The 22741-nt window shown below is 41.7% G+C and overlaps 1 protein-coding gene across 1 annotated transcript in view; it reads right to left on the reverse strand.

The window, feature by feature from the left end:
- The window catches only part of AGBL1 (AGBL carboxypeptidase 1), a 535096-nt gene that overhangs the window by 379468 nt on the left and 132887 nt on the right, over positions 1-22741 (reverse strand). The window contains exons 15-16 of the mRNA XM_083184211.1: positions 22189-22327; positions 21192-21345 (exon numbers count right to left, since the gene is read on the reverse strand). Coding sequence (XP_083040337.1) covers positions 21192-21345; positions 22189-22327 — 293 coding nt within the window. The remainder of the gene's footprint in view (positions 1-21191; positions 21346-22188; positions 22328-22741) is intronic.

Below are 22741 nucleotides of genomic sequence, written 5' to 3' on the forward strand. Positions count from 1 at the left end.
CAGCACACAAGGTAATAACAGTCTAAAATAAAAAGATACTATTACCCACGTTCTTGCAACATCAAATTACACAAAATAAGTGATAACTCTTCCTGTCATGAAGCTCAGGGAGAGAGTGCTTTATTATAACACATTAAAAGCATACAGGGACAATTTAACCCTGCAAAGTCAGGACGGAGTGGAGCAGCGGTCATTCGTGTTTTAAATCTTATATTTTCTGTTCTTTATTTCTTTCTCTCATATTTTAATAATTCACCAATTTTATTGAATTTCATTAAAAGCTCAATTTTATTAATCATTATTAGACTTTCAGTGCACCTATACCATACTTACCTTTTCTTGTTCAAAATGTCTACTGTAAATATGCCGGTCTCCAGAAGCAATGCACCCACCATGTTCTGGAGACTAATTTCACTACTGCTCATGCTCGGCGGCCATGTTGGCTGTGATTTTTGCTATGTTTGCAAAACCCAAAGCAGGACTTTAGAAAGGTTAGTAAAAAAAACCATGGTTTCAGGGTGTGCAGTATGGCCCCAGGTGACGGTGCACATTGCACACATTGCACCCATTTTAGAAATGCTAATTGGATCAATACAAATACATATTTTATTCAGATATAAGAATTTAAAAAATAATAAAAAAACAACAGATGAAATAGTAAAAAAGCAATACCTATTCAGAAATTAAGTATGTATAAGGTTCCTCATGCAGCACTAACGGAAGTCTATACTATAAGCACATTTTTCCTCTGGCAACTGGCTGTACTGATATGAACATGCTTTATAAGACATGTTATCACCAGGATAGAGCATACATTTCTGAAGCTCCACTTCTTGTTATTCCCATCATTCTGCTACTGCATGGGCTTTCCATTCCTCTCTTTATTTTTCCATCTATATATCTGATTCTACCAAGGAAATGAAAAGCAGAGGTAATATGCTACACTTGTCTTAATCTCCTCAACCATCCAGCACATCAGGAATTGCCTGGCTGTGCTAATAGCTCACTGAGGTTTGCAGTTCAACCTGAGTGGAGAGGTGACAGAATGAGGAATAAAGATTAACTGTTTGGTTTTCCCTGCACGCTACTCTCTCAAAACCCTCCCTCAGCGCAGACACAATCAATGCCAGGCGACAAGATATCTTGCATGGTCAAACTCAATTCCTCCCTCGTTTAATTCTTGACTTGTCACTCCACTTATTATTCATGTATTTAAGCTAGCAATAAAACCTTGGATAGAAATCTATCCTACCATCGCTGCTGCCTTGTGTTGCATATCCTTTAGCAATTCATGGAGTTAAACTATTAAAGTAGCTTTATCTTGTCTGTTATGATCAGACACCATATGGGGCCTACTTTTCTGTTATGAGTGACTTGAGAACCACAATTTCTCTCTCTCTTGAGATTAAAAAGGCTCATACACAGTGTCATTATTGACATTAGCATTGGCACTAACCACACGATTAAGGTACTGTAGTTGGAACTCAATCTTATACATAGAGGATGAACAGAACAAAATACTCCCAGACTACTCTTCCCTCGCCAACCACTCAGAAATCTAACAAACAAACAAAATGTGCATATACTGTACTTCTGATTGGTTAGCCTGCACGGCATACTCACAGCTACCTTTAAAAACTATTCACAATGCATTTTATATTTATTTACCACTTTTGTGCTTGGTGAGTCATAAACTGCATTGCAGTGTACACATGTGTCTGTATAATTAACATGACACATATCATACATCGAACAATAGAATGTTCCTGAGTCTCACAAATCTCTATGGCCTCCTGAGTGAATATATCAGTCTCTACATGCCACTTACTTCCCTTAGGATAAGGTCAGATTCCTAGGACTCAGCCTCCCACATGCCACTAACCTCAGTCTCACACATGCCAGCCTGCATTCTGCCCACTACACTAATGTGTATGTCAAGGAGCTTCACAACATGATTTGCCTTAAATTGCATCATTGCGGCCCCACAATGCCATGAATCGTGGCTTTTACGCAGTGAGGCGCAGAGCCACAATGACAACCATGACATTGTGGCTCTGCATCATCTTTTGAGATTCTCTTGGAGTGATTTAGCTCAAAATTGTTAAAGTATGTAACTTTTCATCCTTTGTCTTATTTTTAGTATCGATGACGGTTTTAGCTGCTTTGATTGAGTTACAATTGTGGCCGTAGATTTATCAATATTATAATTTTTTTCACAGTTGCATAGATTTAAGGATACCAATGTCTGTGGAATCCCAGCAGTGCACACAGGGAGGATCTGCACTTCTTAAATGCATTACTACTGTGAGTATTACTGCATATGAGGGAATGGTGCAAACACATTTCCTGTTGCAGAGGGAGAATATTGTAAAACAAAGGTGGAGTATGGAGTATCCCACCCACGTTCTAGTCAAGTGAGATGAAGAAAATTACCAGAAATCCTGGATCTATATTGAGAGGGTGGGGCTAAAATGCAGATGTAGTCTACATACATATATCCTCCATGTGACGCGTTATACATAATGAGTAAGCCAGGCGTTTTCTTGTGACTTTTTCATTAAATAGTATCCTAATGCAAGAGCGAATACAGATGCCATCCTCCTCTGGCAAATGGGGCACGCGCACATCAGAGATGCTCATGCTCCCCATTGTCAACAATGGAAGCAGGAGCACGAGATGCTCATGTGTCCACATATTCCGGTGCGCCAGCTGGCAGATACCAGCGGATGAGAAATGGAATGTGACAGTGTCTCCCTGGCAGACACTGTAACTTAGCATTTTGTATCTATTCCTCCATTTTCAAATAAGATGCATTTTATATGAAAAGTCGTAAAAAAGACAGCTGATGCTACTGGCTCGCTCCATGGCATAGCGCAATGTGGATTGGGGATTCACAACATTTTGCCATGATGTGAGAACCCCAGCCCTCCAAACAAATTAGCCAGCATTAGCATCTCCTCTCTAGGCAACAATATTGCAAGAGCAAATCATCGCAGCCAGAGCCGCACTTTACGGTGATGCGAATAGTCACGGTAGCACCAGCACTTTATGGTGGTGCAAATTTCCTACAGTCGGAATCCCTGGTTGAATACCTCTTCTCAGTTGCGTTACACTTCGCTGCCCCGTTGGCAATGTATTAGTAAGCTACAGGAATCAGTTACCTCTATTATGGCTGCATTTTGATAAGTAGCCTTATTAATGAGAATACATATTAATGATTTAAATAATAACTATATTGGAATTTCATAACCTTCAAATTGTTACAATCGAGCCTACTGTCCAATCGGTAATTATTATTCTTTTTCCTACGAAAATCCTAATTAACTGCAATAACAAATTGAAGGTATCATCATCTCACCTAACAGAAGAATTGGCCTTCAGGGAGAAATTTAACGAAAACAAAGACAGACAAACCTAGGTCACCCCTGTCTCCCAGCTCTCAGATTTATTGGTCTGATGAGACACATAACAAAACAAGGAAACACACAAGCAATCCATCTCTGTATACACCCAGACAGATATTTCTTTTTCTGCCGAAATTAAGTTCCATTTTTTTTAGTTAACTCTTAGCAGTCAAGAAACTACATTTTACATGTTTTGAATTAAATGTCTACAAAATGCTGAACATGGTCTTCTTTTAAAAAGGTTATGTTCTTGACTAAAAAGTATGTCATTTGCAACAGCAAGCACAAAGCGCTTGGCATACTGTGGGCCGGATGCACTAAGCTTCAAAAGTAATAAAATGGAGAGTGATAAACAACCAACCAATCAGCTCCTGCCTAACATTTTTTGAAACACATTGCAAGTAGGAGCTGATTGGCTGGTTGCTTATCACTCTCCATTTGATCACTTTTGAACTTAGTGCATCTGGCCCTGTGTCTGTGATATTACTGCAAGTCATTGGATGTAGGGGTCCTAGGGGACCCAATTCATACTTCTATGCTTACATGATGGTGGGGACACTGCACATGTGCCTTCTAAGCCCCAGCCTGATTGGCAGGCTCTGGGAATTTGGGGGCAGGGATTGGTCAGCAACCAGGTCTGTTAGTCAAAACAGAGTCATGTCTCCTCCATTTTGTGAAAATGCTGAAGTCCGTGTCTGCATCTAGTGATGCAGATTTGCTGATCTAGGCTGCGCATCTGAGATGGAAATCTGAGTAACCTGAAGGATACAATGATATGTCTTGGTAAGCAACAGTGGATCATGGAAGCAAAAAGAAAAAGGTAGTGACACAAGGTCACACAGGTCCTTACATTGGTGGCAAGACTCTTCTATTAGTCTGAGCAAGGTTGTAGACCCTTATAAAAGGATATGTGGACCTCTGTATACAACACTAAAGGGGTGGTAATAGTAAATAGTGATTATTTTACAATTACCACCCCTTTAGATCATGTAAGCAGGCAGGATGCGTCTATTTATATGAGAAGACTCTTGCTGCATTAGCATATTAGCTGTACGATATAGCTCAGCTTTTTCGCTGTGCAATATTGTATATATCGGAATCAAGCTCAATCATGTAAAAGTAATTTATCCAGCTCTAAAAATATAAATATATATCATACATTTGCCAATATATAAAACCATTTGAACCATTTAGCTACAGATTAGGTTAAATTACTTAACTGTGGTTTAATTTGAGGGTTGAAATTGAGAATGACGAAGTGAGCAAAACATTTTTTGAAAACAATCAAAGGGAGCACTGGCAAAGAGAAACACACTTTTGCACTCAAGGAAAAAGATGTGGAATTTTTTCTCAAAAAAGTGGATATTTGTCAAAGCTTGGACGGAGATAAAGGGGAGTAAACCATATCCTGTAATTTTTCATGCCCAGACTCTAAAGGCCCCCGTAAACTAGCCAGATTTGGGCCGATTTCACCTGATTGCAATGGATAGAGCCAAGAAATCAGCCCAAATCACATGTGTTTGACATCCCATCGGGTATGATGCATTGTTCCATGCACACCGGACCGGAACCAGAGGTTGTAGCTGCATGTAGGTCCGACCTTCAACTCGAACCCCCTCCCGGCGGCGGGGAACTGGATCGCAAGTGAAAGGATCATGGAATGTGGTTGTGGAAGGACGCGGGCGGCTCAAGAGGGATCAGATGGCCATACACTGCTGTGAGACATCGTAGAAGTGTATGGCAACCTTAAAATAGCAACTAGATGCTGATTGGTTTGTACTGTGTATCTCTCCAGTTTATCTCTCTTTAAGATTTGATAAATCTTCCCCAAAGTGAGTGTCTAAAGAGGCTACCTCAACCTGGAGTGCATTCACAAGAGGGTAATGATTTGGAAGGAAGATGCACTTGTGTGAATATTGATGGAGTTGGGAGTCCACATCACTCTTGTTGAATAGACTCAGCATGGCCAGCAGCTCTCAGTGATGAAAATAGGGTGTGGTTCACAATTGCAGCATTGTTGTGAAGCAACGCCCCTTCTGATAGACCACGCCCTCTTTTCAGGAATCTTACTCTGTGTCATTTTTAACTCTTGGGAGGTATGCAAAAGCAAAATCACCTGATTTATACACTAACCTACTGGGACTGAAGCAATGAAACCTTAAGTGAATTGGGATGGATAAATACCAGAGCAGAAAATTTAAAAAATCCTAATCGATACACAACGATAACAATAAATTCCAGGCAAGGGCAAAAAAAGGGGGAAAATTAATAGCATGAGAGATTCAGAAAGTGAGAGATTTGGAAAGAAATCTACAGTTTTTTAAAGCGGCAATCATTTACACTTCAAAAATCAAACTGATTTTGCAGTGTAAATGATTACTGCTTTAAAAAAAACTAGAGATTTCTTACCAAATCTCTCACTTTCTGAATCTCTCATCCTATTAAATTTCACCCAAAGTGTTTTTTGTGGGAGCCAAAATAAAAGGGTACGCAATACCCCATGCCTGAAATGACCCTCACATGATTCGTGGAAGGTCTCTCCGGCAGAGGTTAATACATTATCCTTAAAGAAGAGGATTGCCATTGCATAGTGTTTTGAGATTAAACTGTTCCTATCGCAATTATAATCTCTGTTAAAGTCAGAGCACATCTTGAGCGGCAAGCCACAGAGCAAATTAACTTGTTATTAAGATGGCTTTGAAAGGCCTTATTATCTGAAGTCAAATCTCTAGGATCAATATTCACACAAGTGCATCTTCCTTCCAAATCAATTAGTACAATTAGAGTGTTAAGATGCTTGTACTATCCCTTGCATCAAAAAAAAAAACCCATAAAGCAGTGGAAACGCTTTGAAATGTTCTGATAAAGCGCTTACAAAATCGGATTTGTCCTTCACTGTACAATATGTCATGTTTGGCTTTGAAAAGTTGCTCAGACACAAGTTCTGGTCTTTGTAATTAACATTCAGCATTAGCTGGCATGCAGATAGAGGCACAAGTATAATAACTTGAAGTCAATAATTCATAAACTATAATGCATTATTAATCAATTATCAAGGCCTGAATTACTTTTAATGAGATTAAGATGATTTGAGCACTAAGCAGTTGAATCATATTGATTTAATCAATGTGCTTAATTAAACTGTGTACATTCTCTTCAGGATCATTATTTCCAATATCCACCACAAGTGCCTTCTTTGATATTGTGCTCTCCAGAGTTCTCAGTTTTAGTCTCCTTTTTATGAAAGCATATTTGGAAATCCGAATCCCCATAAAAACAAATTACTAATTGAGTGCAAAAGCCATTAAGGGTGAATGAGCCCATTTAATTTCTAAGCAATGAACTGACAGATTTATCATGCAGGAATAGTCTAACATTGTATTTGAGTATTATTCTGAAGGGTGTGCCTAGTCACTGTGCAATCTCAGGCAAAACATTCAATCCTGTACATTATACAGTCAACCTACTTTATTATACAATACTAGTTAAAAGCTCGTCAAAATGATGGCTTTGTCCCTATCTGCTCCTACCGCCAATCTCTATCATCACAGCTACCTCTCTGCCATGTCCAGCAAGTTTGAAACATATCATTTTGCTTTAAAAAAAAATAATATCCTATTTTTGTGCAACAAGTACAGTATATTATCAGTACATACACACATAAGCCCCGAGGCAATTTTTGTATATACAGTAGCCTGTGCGGCTCTCCTCGCATAAGGGCTGTTGAAACTGCAAATTCTAAAATTTAGCAAGGAATTTTTTAGAGTAAAAACAAAGTTGACTTCATAAATTAAAAGCAACCACAAGCATAGAGGTGTTAAATGAAATTAACACAGTAGCGCATGTTAAAACAGTCAGTGGTAGATCATCATCTTGTGTAACGTTGGCCTCCGACAACCAGGTTCGTGACGTCTCTTTGTCCCCGCCTTCATCTACACTCTGCTGCAGGGACGAGGTGACATGTATAATATATATATATATATATATATATATATATATATATATATATATATATATATATATATATATACATACAGTACACACACACTACCATTCAGATATTTGGGGTTATTTAGAACTTTCCTTATTTTTTAAGGAAACAAACAGTTTTCTTTCAATAAAGATAACATTAAATGGTACTCTTTACCTAGAAGGGCGCCCACGATTTTGATCGTGGGCATCGTTAGGAAAAAAAAATCGATGCGACCGACACGATGACCGTGATTTCCAATAGGGAACAATGTTAAATGTCCCAATGGACCCGATTTTCCATAGGAAACAATGTTAAATGGCCCACACAGGCCAAATAGGCACCCTGAAGTGTGAAATGGGCCCCCCCAATTGTTAACGCTACCCCACGATCAACGTCAACCCTAAGCGTGGCGAGCGCAGCGAGCCCGCAAGGGGCGGCGGTACGCGTCCTACGACCTTTTCATACCCCCAGGAATTTCTACATAAGTGTATAGAGGGATTCAGTACCCTTGGCCTTCCTTTGAGCTAGTTGAGTATCTGGAGCATCATAGTCTCAAGCATTTATAGTCTCAAAATGGCCACAAAAAAGAGAACTTTCATGTGAAACTCGACTGTCTATTCTTGTTCTTCGAAATGAAGGCTATTCCATGTGAGAAATTGCCAAGTAACAAAACATTTTCCTACTATGGTGTGTAGCCAGCACAAACAAGCTCTAACCAGATTAATAATACAGGTTTAAACTGTGCTGAATTTAGTGGTATTGAAGGTTGCTGTGGAGCTTCCTTAAGGTATAATACATAATACCTTGTAGCTTACAGTGGAAAAAGACAGAGGAGGGAAAATTGTCACGAACCTTCACCACTTAATACCAGTGGTATTAAGTGGTGAAGGGCTGCGCAGACTCCTCTTTCTTTTTCCAATATAAGCTCTAACCAGAGTAGAAAAAGAAGTGGGAGGCCCAGGTGCACAACTGAGCAAGAAGACAAGTACATTAGAGTCTCTAGTTTGAGAAATAGATTCCTCACAGGTCCTCAACCGGCAGCTTCATTAAATGGTACCTGCAGAATGCCAGGGTCAACATCTACAGTAAATAAGCTACTCAGGGATGCTTTTTATGCAGAGTAGCAAAGTTAAAGCCATACAGTATCTGAGACTGGCAATAAATGGAAAATCATTAATATGGGCAAAAAAACACAGTCATTGGACAGGGGAAGTATGGAAACAAGTGTTATGGACAGATAAATTGAAGTTCGAGGTGTTTGGATCATACAGAAGAACATTTGTGAAACGCAGAATAAGTGAAAAGATGCTGGAAGAGTACCTGACACCATCTAAAAGGGATTTTGAATAAGGACGGCTATCACTTCATTTTGCAATGCCATGCCATACCATACACTTGATCGGAGCCACCTTCCTCCAACAGGACAATGACCCAAAGCACACCTCCAAATTATGCAAGAACTATTTAGGGAAGAAGCAGGCAGCTGGTATTCCGTTGTAATGGAGTGGCCAGCCCAGTTACCAGTTCTCAACCCCATTGAGCATTTTTCGAGGGCACTCCTAGGCACCCGGCCCCTGTCACTCAACTTGTGAACGGCCAGAAATTACTTGCCATTGCTGGCTTTGTTCACACGCATGTTTCGCTGATATTCTCCAGGGCTACGAATTCACAGCCCTGCGATCAGAGCTGAATCATGCCCAAAGTGTCAACAATGCTCTGAATATGATATATATAGAAACATTGTTAGCAATTTTACAATAATGAAAAAGCATATTTGTGTAATAAGCACTGCGCATATGTTTCCTTTTCTCATCATTTGTAAGGAACATCTGTTAGTGACGTTAGATATAATTATACAATAACAATTCCCTTTTCATTGATCAATGAATTTTAGATTTGAAGTTATGCAGCTCAGGAAATCATTACCCTAGTAATCAAAACAAACATTTAATAAACAGAGATGTATAATTACTGAATACATCCTATCATTTATTTTTTTTCCATTTACAATAATCAGAAAATAAGCAAACTATAGATTCAGACTGAGTTAGCAGAACCACTGTACCTATGGGTGTGGTATAGGGTACCGACAGTCGGAATCTCGACTGCCCGGACTCAGACAGCATGGTGAGCGCAACTAAGCACCTTGCAGGCTCGCTGCGCTCGCCACGCTGGACCCCCACGTGGGAGAATAGCCGTGGCCTTCGGGCAACCGGTTGTCTGAGTTTTGACAGTCGGGACACCCGAAGTCAGGTAAATGACTGTCGGGACCCTGACTGTCAGGACCGCGTCCGGCACCCGTACCTATAGAGGTATGTTACCAGTACCAGTATGTATACTTTTATATTTATTCAGACAATCAATTCATTTTACAATGTAAACACAATATAACAGACAAGAGATATTTTGAGCTGCATACGAAGGCAGCGTCTACACATTGCGCTTTGACAGGTCCCTTTTAAAGAGACCTGTTTGGCAGGAAGGAGCCTGCACATTTCAATCTATGGCTGCGTCTACACTTTGCATTTTAGCAGGATGCAGTCGAACAGGAGCTGTTTAGCAGGATGCTTACTCAAGAGGATATATATATATATATTTATATATACACAAGCCTGATTCATCTTGCTGAAATGCAATGTGCAGACGCAGCCTAAAAAGGTTAGTGAAAATAAAACAACTTTTTAGACAATGGGCCTGATTTGCAAAAGTACTATGCAACTGCGGCACTAGGCTGCTGAGGGGAGGGGGCAAGGCCACCCCATTCACTGGGTGCATCCCCGTGATGTGCCTGCAAAAATCTGTGGGAACATTGCTGAAGTGCAAGTGCATTGCTTCATAAAGAAAAGCTTGTACGTGACCCTCTATTTATTTATTTACAGTTTCTTATATAGCGCAGCAGATTCCGTTGCGCTTTACAATAGTAGACAGTGATAAAACAAACTGGGTAACAACAGACAGACTTGGAGGTAGGAGAGCCCTGCTGCAAGCTTACAATCTATGCCCTACACTACATTACAGACATTATGTCACAACGGATTGTTGTGGATCCACTGGGGGCGTGGATTCTGACACGGATGCCAATGGTGGAGAAAGAACTGCTGGTCGAATATACTGGCGTCTCATAGGAGTCTCCAAGGAGTTTGGCTATACTCCTAATCAGAGGCGCGGAGTCTAACTGAGTAGCGGTTTTCACCAGGGACCCCCGCAAGGGGATTTGGACTTAGCTGCGTCCACCCAGCAGGTCGCGGCCCCCCAATCAGGAGCCTCCAAGGAGATTAGGACGCTTGCTGGAACAGATGGATATAGCTGTACTCAGGAGACGCTTGAAATAATAATAGAACTTAGGAGACACTTGAAACGTGAACTGAACTCAGAAGGCACTCGGAGGGTTAACAGAACTCAGGAGACACTCGGAGGGTTAACAGAACTCAGGAGACACTCGGAGGGTTAACAGAACTCAGGAGACACTTGGAAGATAAACTGCACTCAGGAGGCACTTGAAGGGTTAACGGAACTCAGGAGACACTTGGAAGGTAAACTGAACTCAGGAGGCACTTGAAGGGTTAACGGAACTCAGGAGACACTTGGAAGGTAAACTGAACTCAGGAGGCACTTGAAAGGATAACGAGATGCTTCTGATTGCAAACAGGACTCAGAGAGACCTGGAGCTGTGTACACTCTCACTGGCTGTCAGCAGGACACTGAGCAGAAAGCAGAAGTAGCAGCAGCATTGGAGGATAGGCGGCCCAGCCTTTTATTCCTCCAGGCAGTGATGTCACAGGCCCAACCTTCAATCAGAGGTTATATCAGACCCTGCTCCCTTCTGCCTAATGCCACAAGCAAGATGGCGGCGACTGTCCCAGGAGCCGACCACGGGAACAGCCGGACCCCCAGAGGACCTACCGCCGTCCCTGCCAGTGACACTAAGTCAGGGAAGCGCTGAGTGACGGGTGTAGCACCGCCAGGAGTACAGCGCCCGTGCAGGTGAGTAATGCATGCGGCGCAATGCTCTGCAGAACCGGCGGCGGCCGGAGGACCTGACACATTACAGGCCCCTCTATAAACCATGACACTGTAGAATATCGCTATACCAGGGGATGGAGCAGAGCAAGGGTGTAGCTAGAACACTGCAGGCCTCATAGCAACAAATCATGCAAGCTTTTCCCCCCCAGACACTGTATAACTGACCAACAAAGCTCAGTTCTCCTACATCATACTGTACTTGCCTACTTTTAAATTCTCCTCTCCGGGAGAAGCCTGGAGAGCATCACGTGTGGAGGTGGGGGCCTGATGTAGATGTCATGAAGCCCCGCCCCAGCACTGTAAATCACCCCGATTTGTGGGGCCTCGTGGAGGGGTGGAGCTAAATGACGATATTTGCCTATTAACCCCGCCCCCTCCCGGCGAATAGCCACGAATCACGGTAATTCAATGATGCGGCCAGGAGGGTGAGGCAGAATCTGGGAGGATTGGCCACCTTTCCGGGGGGCTGGGAGGGGGACCTGATTTCCGGGACCCTCCCGGCCAATCCAGGAGGGTAGGCAACCCTGTCCTACATACAAGACAAAATTCAAGTTTTAACGAATATCCAAACTTTTAGATGGAAGCAAATGCAGTCTGCACTACAGGCAAACTAAATCAGGACCATGAAGCTAGCTTTAGTTCTGTTGCTACAGAAAGCGTGGCATACAGTACCAATCAGATAGATTTGAAAAGCAGTGAGAGTCCATGAAGAACAAGGAACCAGATGCTCTGTGCACATAAATCAGCTAATAGAGTAATGAATGAATAAAGTAGGGCAGGATCCAATTTCCTGAGACCCATCCACATAGGTTTGGCTCTGTGCAGTCCTCACCATCCCACAACACCACAGCTCTCACAGGAGTAGGAAGCTCTCACAGGAGTAGGTCAGATAGCCAGGTGCTGCAGATCACAGTAATGTACACTGGGGCTAATTCAGCTTCAGTTGCACTTTTGCTAAAAGTAATTAGTCCTGTCAGGTACCATTCGTCCTATTTTCTACAGGTAACTTGTTCTACCTTGTAGTATAGGTGTATAGATGCTCTGAGGCAACCTTACATATGCGTGGACCTTCAGAAGGAAATGGCCGGGCAGCTGACATCCGGCGGGGGGCCTGTCCGTCACAGCCTCATTACCATGAGAAAACCCAGCATTCTCATGGGAATACCCATGAAATGCTGGGCATTCCCATCTGGTAATGGTGCTGCCCGCCGCCCCACGCCCCTCTCTGCTATCCTAGGTGCGTGCACCCAGGTATCCCACTATTCGCAGTGGGAGCATGCACCCAGCGCATGCACATGCAAAGAAATGCACAATTCTAGCTCTGAAGCAACCTATTCATATTTCTGGATAATCTGGTTAATAAACCTTTACCTGGCTAAGTCAGTTGCCTTGTGTTTAACCTCCATTTAAACATCACTGTCACCTATCACCATAGTGTCAGACAATCGTATAAAATACAGATCTTTCATTCCCAGCATCAGTAGTGCTCTCTAAGCTTGTCAGTGTACGCAAGAGTGTTTCAGTCATAAGAACTTCATAAACTTCAAGAAATCTCACCTCAGACTGCATTTGTCTTTGCACTCACTGCCAGCAACATATTTGTACTGACAAGTTAGTCAAAACTGTTTTGTCTGACAAGATGCAGACCCAAACTGTGTTTGTGTGTCACTGTACAAAGCATTACAAATCTTTTGCAGCACATATGGAGTATGTAAACACAAGCGAAATGCACACAAGGTTTTGACAGAGTGAAAAAGAAGGTGTGTCAATAAAATGTTAACACATAAAACATAGTAGTAAAACAACAAAAAAAACTAACGTGAAGAGATTAAATTGATCATTTACTGTACTTTGAAACACTTAAAAAAAATAAAACACAGGGTGAGATTTAATGGGATGAGAGATTCAGAAAGTGAGAGATTTGGTGAGAAATCTCCAGTTTTTTTTAAAGCGGCAATCATTTACACTGCAAAATCAAACTGGTTTAGCAGTGTAAATGATAGCTGCTTTAAAAAAACTGGAGATTTCTTAGCAAATCTCTCATTTTCTAAATCTCTCATTCTATTAAATCTCACCCATTATTAACGGCATTCACAGACTTTTTTAAAACCTTGAATTGCCCTAACAGCCGAAACTGAATAAACCCTATCCTTAAACTCAAGCACATAAACTAGAAAAACTCTGAAACATATTTTAAAAACTATAGTGGTTCAAATGTGGGGTATGCGCACAGTTAGGTTCCCAGGACACTCCTGTCCTGGGAACCTAGCTGTACGCATAACCCCAATTTGAATCACTCTATGGTTGATGACTGCAAATACGTTCACAAAGTGCCCATTCACCTAATCTAAATGAATTGAAGGACCTCTTGTATTTTTGAGGAACCAACTCTGGTGGATATTTTCAAAACCTACCCATAAATCATCCATTGGATACTTTGGATCAATATTCCTGTTGTGAGAAACTGCATCCCTGTCAACTGATAGTGTGATCATCCAATGAAACTGCTGTATTTTTGCCTCTGATGAAGTCATGATTATGATGAAATGGTATTTTTATATTAAATACTATTTGAACATAATCTGTTTACAGTTTGAATCTAGCGCCTTCTGAATTCTATCTTTCTTCTAATTTCAAAATGTCGGATCCTGTCCAGGCTTAAATGGTGAGCCAACGTTTCAAGGCCTAAAGGCCACTTTATCAAGGTGAGTATCTACATATACAGTATATACGTATATATAGATGTATATATAGACATCCAAAAAAGCAGCACTCGGGAGGCAGTTACATATGATGAAAAAAGACAAGTCTGTATTAGAATACGAGCTTTCGGGGTGTGGCCCCCATCAGCAGGTCCCTGATGAAGGGGGTTACACCACAAAAGCTCGTATTCTAATACAGACTTGTCTTTTATTCATCATACCTAACTGCCTCCTGAGTGCTGCTTTTTTGGATGTCTGCATAAATGTATTTCGGGCACCGGGGCTTATTGTCATGGAGTTTCATTGAGTGCCGGTTGATTTGGATCTCTCTCTCTCTATCTATATATATATATATATATATATATATAGCGGTATCAAACAGTGGCACTCGCGGGACTTGTATCAATGAAAACAGACACAGTAGGTCAGCAGAATAAACGGCAACGTTTCGAGCTTTATTGCTCGTCCTCAGGCTCAACATACAATGAACAAACATCTTACCTATATCACCTCCCTCCACCGTGCCCGGGGTCCCACTAGAACCCTTAAAGAAAGGATGGCAACCCATCGTTCCACCATCCGACATTCCATTGAGGGCAAGATCTCTGGTATTGAACAGCCAGTACCTCGCCATTTCAGGGAGTTTGGTCATTCATTGGCCACACTCCGCTATAAGATCATCGATCATGTCCCTGCCAGTATGAGGGGTGGTGACAGAGACAGGTTGCTGCTGCAACGTGAGGCCCGCTGGATACACAGACTGAATACTGTGTATCCGGCCGGTCTGAATGAACAGTGCAGCTTGATAAGTTTTCTGTAATTGCATTCATGTTGTGACAGGTTTATTGATCTCAGATTACCTGCTGTCGATTTTTCATCTTAGTTGGTACTTTATGTGCTTTACTTGTTTAATTACTTTATACAGCTGTATTTCATGTAGTCTCTCTCCATTCAAGCAACACTGCATGCTTGCCTGTAGAGACATATGATGTCTTTGTTTATGCCGTATGACTTGTATTTTATTGGTGCACTTTTGTTTTGTTGTAGGGGTTGCCTGGCAACCGCCCCACAGTCTGTGAGCGCCGGAGGGCGCGCGACGTATCCATGGTGACGTCATCAGGTGCGCCGGAGGGCGCACGTCGCAAGGAGTGTGACGTCAGCTGTCTCAGACGCGGGGACGGCGGCACGGGACCCCGGGCACGGTGGAGGGAGGTGATATAGGTAAGATGTTTGTTCATTGTATGTTGAGCCTGAGGACGAGCAATAAAGCTCGAAACGTTGCCGTTTATTCTGCTGACCTACTGTGTCTGTTTTCATTGATACAAGTCCCGCGAGTGCCACTGTTTGATACCGCTATATCTCCCTGGGGGTCTCCCAGTTTTGGCTGTGCACCTGGGCTGCTGGATTTTTACGCTTGAGTGCCTTTCTAAATTGAACTATCTACAGTTAGTACCTTGTACAGCGTCTGGTCATTGTGACCAGAGCTGGGTATTAGCGTGATTGTGCACCTCCTCTTTTGTTTCAACACGCTCCAGGTGCACTGACACTGCAGTGCACTACAAGTCCCACATCTACTCCGGTTAATAACTGGAGGGAGCATGCAAGAAACCACTGGATACAAGAACGTTACATTACCAGTGGGAGAAACCTGGAGTTTCTCAGATGTGGATGCTGAGTCTATACGATTCAAAGATAACCTGCTACAAACAGGGGGCCAGGAAACGTGTGAGCAGATTTACACCAAACTTCTCAGATTGAGAAAAAGAGAAATAGACTTTTATCTCCACGGTGTCACCCTATCCGATTATCACCGGACTGGCCAGATCCCGAGGGGATTTCGGATCAGGAACGCTCCCACCATAGGCAAAAATAACCCTGATTTTTGCCGTAAGTGGGTGGCGATCCTGAATAAGTGTAGCTTAGATCTTATTCTATTGGTTATCTCGGAGGCTACTCGTGAATTGACGGCTGTGAAAGAAAAGATTGATATCTTTGAAACAGCAAACCTGAATTTTCTGAAAGCTGACACAGCGACCAATTGGTCTGAAAAACTATCAGCTCAGATTGATTCGTACCGTCGTGAGCTGATTCAATTCAAAAGGAATAAACTCGAGATCGTCCAACGTGACTACTCGGAGAACCTTGTATACTCTTGGATCCATAATACTTCATCGGGTCCTAAAAACAGAGAACGTAGAAAGGCGTGGAGAACCAGGAAACCCTGGGGAGAATCTGACACATCAAGTGGCGGACAGACAACGCAAAGTGACTCTGAAGATCCCTCAAAAAAATCAAGGAAGCCCCCTTTAGGGGTCAGTACCCGGGCACGCATCGCCGGGAAAAACACCAACCAATCAGACGAGGTGGCCAGTGGCTCCGGGACATCAAAAAACAAGAAAAGAGGGAAGAACAAAACATAATCTTCAATTTGTCAGATAGAACTTTGTCGGCTGACGAAATGTCAGTATTAAACAAGGGGCTCAATTTTGTGCCAACAGTGGGCTTCGATGACTTCCAGTGGCATGTGGATTCATTTAAATTTAACCGCAAACTGAGACTTAAGGATCATTTCGATAAAAATAAATCTGAGAGAGGGCCATCTACCATCATGGACAGTTCCATTAAAGGCCTGAAAAAAACGTCTACCTTCGATCCTCCTACACAAAACCTTGCACTAAAAAGTTTTAACAAGGTTCTGGACTACAAAGCCAAGGAGATCGGTAAGAAGAAAACTAACCAATACAACCTCACTAAGAATGAGTTTGTTGCCCTAAAAAACCTCAGCAGTGATGAAAATATCACGATCCGCCCTGCCGACAAGGGGGGCGGAATTGTCATCCAAAACATAGACCAATATAGGTCAGAACTGCTTCGCCAACTCAGCGATACTGATGTCTACAGATTGCTACAGCAAGACCCGACTGCACAATTCAACTCTGACTTGCTCAGAACACTTGAGAATGCAGTGAAATCCAATATCATCACTTCAGCCACAGCCAAAATGCTTTATGAAGAACATCCCACTGCCCCAGTGCTTTATTCGCTCCCTAAACTCCATAAAGATGCTGCCAACCCCCCAGGTAGACCGATTATAGCCGCCAGGAGCTCCGTCTTTTACAAAATTTCAAAATATCTGGACACTTTGTTTCAACCTACCATCCAAGCACAAAGCACCTATCTTAAGGACACCACCTCCCTGCTGGTGAAGTTACAGAATCTACCAGAGATTCCCAGTGGTAGCTTCTTATGTACACTGGACATTGTATCCCTGTATACGAACATTCCGCAAGATGCGGGGGTTGAGGCGGCATGAAGGCTGCTATCTAACAGCCCATTGTATGACGGACCGGACCTATCATTCTTTCTTGAGCTATTATCACTCACGCTTTCCAAAAATTATTTTTTGTTTGATGGGTGTTGGTACTTGCAGCGCCGGGGCTGCGCAATGGGTTCTTGCGTAGCTCCGGCGTTTGCTAATTGCTATATGTTTGACATTGAACGTGATTTCTTCTTCTCTAATGACACTGTTGCTAGTAACATTTTTTTCATGGTAAGGTATATAGATGACCTGCTAATGATATGGACAGGTCAGGAACAGGATTTTTTGCAGAAAGTTTTTTGTTTACAAAAGTGCGCTCACAGGCGGGCAACAAATATATCAGAGATATAGAAGGAGGTTTTCCCACAAACCCTCCAGTGAAAAGATTCAGAAAAAAAAGGGGTTATATATCTCCAACACTTCAGTGCACCAAGACCTTTCACATGTGTTTGTATAAAAAAGGAATGATCTTATCTTATTCCAATCGATAATGTTTCACTTCTCCTTCTTCCAAAATCTCTTGGTGTGTATCATACAAGAGAGAGAAGTAGAGCTTCCATAGCGTAATAACGTTTTTTTAATCACACAATTACTTTACACACTAATACAGTAAAAAGTTATCACAGTAAATCTTTCACAATCAATCTTTAAAAATTTGCAATTACCAAGCGTTATTGAGAACTCAAACAATAAGTTCTCTATGAGAGCATAAAGACAGGAGATCCACTCCAGGCAGTTTCAGCTACAGAAAAAGTGGAACAACAATTACCGGATGGTGTGGAGAACATAAGATGAACTTAGTTCTCAAACAGGCAAGTTGTCACAGTTCTTATGCCGTTTTCCGGAACCCTATTGAAGGACCAGCAGGACCCACCACCAGGAGTGACAGCCGGAGGAAGAAAACGCCGCCCAGGGACTTACTGCAGGGTTCCGGAAAACGGCATAAGAACTGTGACAACTTGCCTGTTTGAGAACTAAGTTCATCTTATGTTCTCCACACCATCCGGTAATTGTTGTTCCACTTTTTCTGTAGCTGAAACTGCCTGGAGTGGATCTCCTGTCTTTATGCTCTCATAGAGAACTTATTGTTTGAGTTCTCAATAACGCTTGGTAATTGCAAATTTTTAAAGATTGATTGTGAAAGATTTACTGTGATAACTTTTTACTGTATTAGTGTGTAAAGTAATTGTGTGATTAAAAAAACGTTATTACGCTATGGAAGCTCTACTTCTCTCTCTTGTATGATACACACCAAGAGATTTTGGAAGAAGGAGAAGTGAAACATTATCGATTGGAATAAGATAAGATCATTCCTTTTTTATACAAACACATGTGAAAGGTCTTGGTGCACTGAAGTGTTGGAGGTCAGGAACAGGAGTTCGTTGATCTGATGACACAGATAAATGCATCAGACAGTACGATCAAATTTACTTATGATGTCAGCCCAACTTCGGTACATTACCTAGATGTTGTCATTCATCTTAATAATGGCCAGCTCACCACGGGCCTATACAAAAAACCCACCGACAGGAACACGATGTTGCATTGTTCCAGTCAACACCCCATTGCCACCACCAGAGGCCTCCCCTTCTCACAATTTTTACGTGTGCGAAGAATCTGTGATGACATCAAGGTAGCAGAACAAGAGATTGACCTTATGATAACTAAATTCTTGGCACGGGGGTATAAGAAACCTGATCTTTTAGCCGCTAAGGCTAGGGTAATGACAACACCTAGGGCTAAGACCCTGTTACCGAAACAAGCCGACATCAAAAATACCACCAAAATCACCTTTGTTCAAAAATACAACAGTGCTAGCACAGAAATAGTTAAAACTGCTAGAGAATTGTGGCCCATGGTCGTACAAGACCCGGGACTCAAAGCATTCAGCCACAGTTCCTTACTACCCAGCTTTCAGAGACAACGAAATCTGAAAGACTGGTTAGTCAGAAATGACATCACTGGGTTCAAGAAGCCGAGCTATAGCCATTTCCTATCCAAAAAACCAGGGTGCTACAGGTGCATCAATTGTACCACCTGCGGCTACCTGGAGACGGGCAGTTTTTTCTGCCATCCACACTCTGGGGTAAAGATCCCCATCAAATACGTGTTGACGTGCAGTAGCACGTATATTATCTATATTATCCGGTGCCCGTGTGGGCTGTTGTATGTGGGTAAGACCACTAGAACCCTTAAAGAAAGGATGGCAACCCATCGTTCCACCATCCGACATTCCATTGAGGGCAAGATCTCTGGTATTGAACAGCCAGTACCTCGCCATTTCAGGGAGTTTGGTCATTCATTGGCCACACTCCGCTATAAGATCATCGATCATGTCCCTGCCAGTATGAGGGGTGGTGACAGAGACAGGTTGCTGCTGCAACGTGAGGCCCGCTGGATACACAGACTGAATACTGTGTATCCGGCCGGTCTGAATGAACAGTGCAGCTTGATAAGTTTTCTGTAATTGCATTCATGTTGTGACAGGTTTATTGATCTCAGATTACCTGCTGTCGATTTTTCATCTTAGTTGGTACTTTATGTGCTTTACTTGTTTAATTACTTTATACAGCTGTATTTCATGTAGTCTCTCTCCATTCAAGCAACACTGCATGCTTGCCTGTAGAGACATATGATGTCTTTGTTTATGCCGTATGACTTGTATTTTATTGGTGCACTTTTGTTTTGTTGTAGGGGTTGCCTGGCAACCGCCCCACAGTCTGTGAGCGCCGGAGGGCGCGCGACGTATCCATGGTGACGTCATCAGGTGCGCCGGAGGGTGCACGTCGCAAGGAGTGTGACGTCAGCTGTCTCAGACGCGGGGACGGCGGCACGGGACCCCGGGCACGGTGGAGGGAGGTGATATAGGTAAGATGTTTGTTCATTGTATGTTGAGCCTGAGGACGAGCAATAAAGCTCGAAACGTTGCCGTTTATTCTGCTGACCTACTGTGTCTGTTTTCATTGATACAAGTCCCGCGAGTGCCACTGTTTGATACCGCTATATCTCCCTGGGGGTCTCCCAGTTTTGGCTGTGCACCTGGGCTGCTGGATTTTTACGCTTGAGTGCCTTTCTAAATTGAACTATATATATATATATATATATATATAATTTTCACCAATGTAATTTATTTAGATTCTTTTTATAGGCTTTACAATAACTGTGGATGTGACAGATATAAAATTATTCTCTTCAGCTCAATTACCATCCATTTATTAAGCTGCTGTGAGCAGCAAAAATAGACATGGGGGGAATTCAACTACCTGCAGTAACTAAATACTGATCCCCGAGGTAGCTGATATATCTCGCACTATCAGGGATTTGGTTTCACCTATCCAGACGCAGGAGATCCAAAACCGGTTATTAGTGCAATCTTTTGATCCTGCAATTATGAAGAGATCCAGGACAAGGGCCTGATTCATGGTTGGTTGAAAAGGAAAATCTTTCTCAAATGGGCAAAATGTAACATGGGCAGAGAGATTTGTTATTGAGAATACTTATGTGCATACTCCAATTTCTACTCCTGCTTTTATTATATTTGCTAGGGGTACTTATTACAGTATCAGATGTATTATCTAATTGAAAATGACAAAAGTTCTGCTTTAATTTAAATATGTCATATAATCACAGCACACTAAACATATACCTTTGAATTAAAGTAATAATACTTATTTATATTATTATTAGTAGTAGTAGTAGTATTTATATTGAAATATTAATAAAATTAGATTCTGTTTGTACATTGAACTAAACAGTTAGTTCCCACTTACGCAATTCATCCTTGCAACTCTCAGTCCTTGACCTCGGCATGCCAGTGATTGTAACCATGGGGCAAGGATTTCCACCCAAAGTATTGCATAGGGTCTGCTGCTTATAGTACACTCTCTGTGGATTGTGCCTTTGCTCCAAATGCTGTAAGTGGGACTAACAAAGAGAAACACATTAGTACAGTACAAGTTAATGGGAGATTTAACAGTCACATTACTTTAACTTCAACGTTGTGCAGTACATTCCCTTTGGCATGTTTTACCTTGTGTCTGTGCTTTTTATCCATTACCTATCAGAGGGGAAGGCTGTTTATGTCTAACCCTGAAGTGCTGCACAAATCTGTTTACATAATGTAAGTTAGTGGAGATTGCACAGCACATCTATACCATAACCTATGGTAATAAAAATAAGCAATTCTAACTGGTGTCATACAGTACTGTATAGTAAATGCATGAATGGAACACAGGGAAATAAACCAGAGAGATAGACTATGTACAAGCCAATAAATTAAGCAAGATGACCCCCTTCAGTTACTAAATAATTTATGGTTACTTCAGTTATATTTTTTGGTACGTATACATCCTAAAATATAAATTAAGAGCTTCTTAAATGCTAACATTGTGCAGAAACAATCGGTCTTGAGATAACATACAGTACAATTTGGAACAACATTTTGATTGAAGGGTAGGGTCAGTGCAATGCATACTGTACATGCCGGTGATTGACAACCTTACAATCCTTAGCTTAAGTCAGGACAGAGAACCATTAATAGAAACAATGACATATATGGACAGATTGATGTTTTACTTAGATTGAAGGTACAGTGCAACGTGTACCATATTACAGTATAAAAGAAACAAGAGCAACTGAAAATCTATATCTGGTCAACTGATTATCCTGTATCAGGTAAGATGAGGTCAAAGTCCAAGCATGTTCCGAAGACCTGAAGAAATAGATATATAACAATATACTGTAGATTGGAGACTATTTAAGTCTTACCATGAGTGCCGTATAAGTGTAGGGGTAATGGTAGGCCAGGTAACATACATCTTCATAGTGAGGAAACTTCACGGTGAAACTCAGCGTATAATATCGTCTTCTTTTCTTTGCTTCAGATGCTCGGTAACAAAATAAGTTTCTAGAAATGAAAAATTTAAATTGATATGATACATTACAGAAGCCTTATAAAATATACTGCAAAATATGCAACCTTATTGGAGTCATGTTTGATCGTAGATGAAACATGACTTTCAGTAAAAAATGGCCTCATATTTGTTATATGATGGTGACTCATGTTAGTAATAAAATGATTAAACAAAGGACTGCGTTGTATAATTTAGACCAGTAGTCCTCAACCCTGGTCCTAAAGTACTGGTCCTAAAATACTCAGTTCACATTTTTCAGGTCTCCCAGCAGATGCACAGACATATTCAGACATATTTCAAAAGATTCACAGATTCAGCTAATAATTTCACTTGACCTTGGAGACATGTACCTTTGGGGGTATTTGAGGACGGAGCCTGGGATCCACTGATTTAGACTGAGGTGTCTA

The sequence above is a fragment of the Crinia signifera genome, chromosome 4 (genome assembly GCF_055691185.1).
Source record: "Crinia signifera chromosome 4, ASM5569118v1, whole genome shotgun sequence".
Lineage (NCBI taxonomy): Eukaryota > Metazoa > Chordata > Amphibia > Anura > Myobatrachidae > Crinia > Crinia signifera.